Source organism: Penaeus monodon, chromosome 25 (assembly GCF_015228065.2).
Source record: "Penaeus monodon isolate SGIC_2016 chromosome 25, NSTDA_Pmon_1, whole genome shotgun sequence".
In the NCBI taxonomy this organism is placed as follows: Eukaryota; Metazoa; Arthropoda; class Malacostraca; order Decapoda; family Penaeidae; genus Penaeus; species Penaeus monodon.
Genome location: NC_051410.1, coordinates 18,652,004 through 18,652,624, shown reverse-complemented (window position 1 = coordinate 18,652,624; position 621 = coordinate 18,652,004). Strand labels below are relative to the sequence as shown.

The 621-nt window shown below is 54.8% G+C and overlaps 1 protein-coding gene across 1 annotated transcript in view; it reads left to right on the top strand.

The window, feature by feature from the left end:
* The window catches only part of LOC119589100 (phenoloxidase-activating factor 2-like), a 9,701-nt gene that overhangs the window by 5,320 nt on the left and 3,760 nt on the right, over nucleotides 1–621 (top strand). Inside the window, exons 3-4 of the mRNA XM_037937677.1 lie at nucleotides 18–151; nucleotides 382–555. Of these exons, the coding sequence (XP_037793605.1) occupies nucleotides 18–151; nucleotides 382–555 (308 nt within the window). The remainder of the gene's footprint in view (nucleotides 1–17; nucleotides 152–381; nucleotides 556–621) is intronic.

Genomic DNA, 621 nt, shown 5'->3' with positions numbered 1-621 from the left:
TTGAACCTACCTTACAGGTCAGCAGACAGGTAACCAGATCGCAGGACCTCAGGGGTGCATCTGTCTTCCCGTGAACCAGCGATGTCCTTACGATGGCAGTTCAGGCTCGACGAGTGGCGCAGGAGTCTTTGATGTCAGGATCGTGAACAGGGTGAGGTCATTTAGCGATGTTTTGGTAGATGTAAGATGTCTTGATAGATATATTTTTGAAGGTTTAGATTGGTAGTCTTGTCAGTCCAGCTTAAGGGTAAATGGTGAAATGAGGCCTCGGCACGACGGCAGTGATGTCACCCTCCGACTGTTGGATAATCATGAGAATGAGGGAGACGCAACAGCACGATGTCTTTTAATCTTATCTCCTGTCTCTCTTCCCCCTTCCAGCCCGGAGCAGGCGGAGAGTGTGGCATCCCGGGGCAGAAGATATGCTGTCCCCCCGGAGTCAGACCCGCGAGGCCAGTCCGCCCCCCGCCCGTTGCCCCTCAGCCCGTACCCATTCAGCGCTCGGGCTGCGGCGGCCAGAACCCCATCCCGTACAGACAGGCACAGTATGCTGAGGTAGGGAGAGGCTGCTGGTGTGTTCGTTTCGTATCGGGGTGTGTGTGGAATAGAGTCTCTCTGATT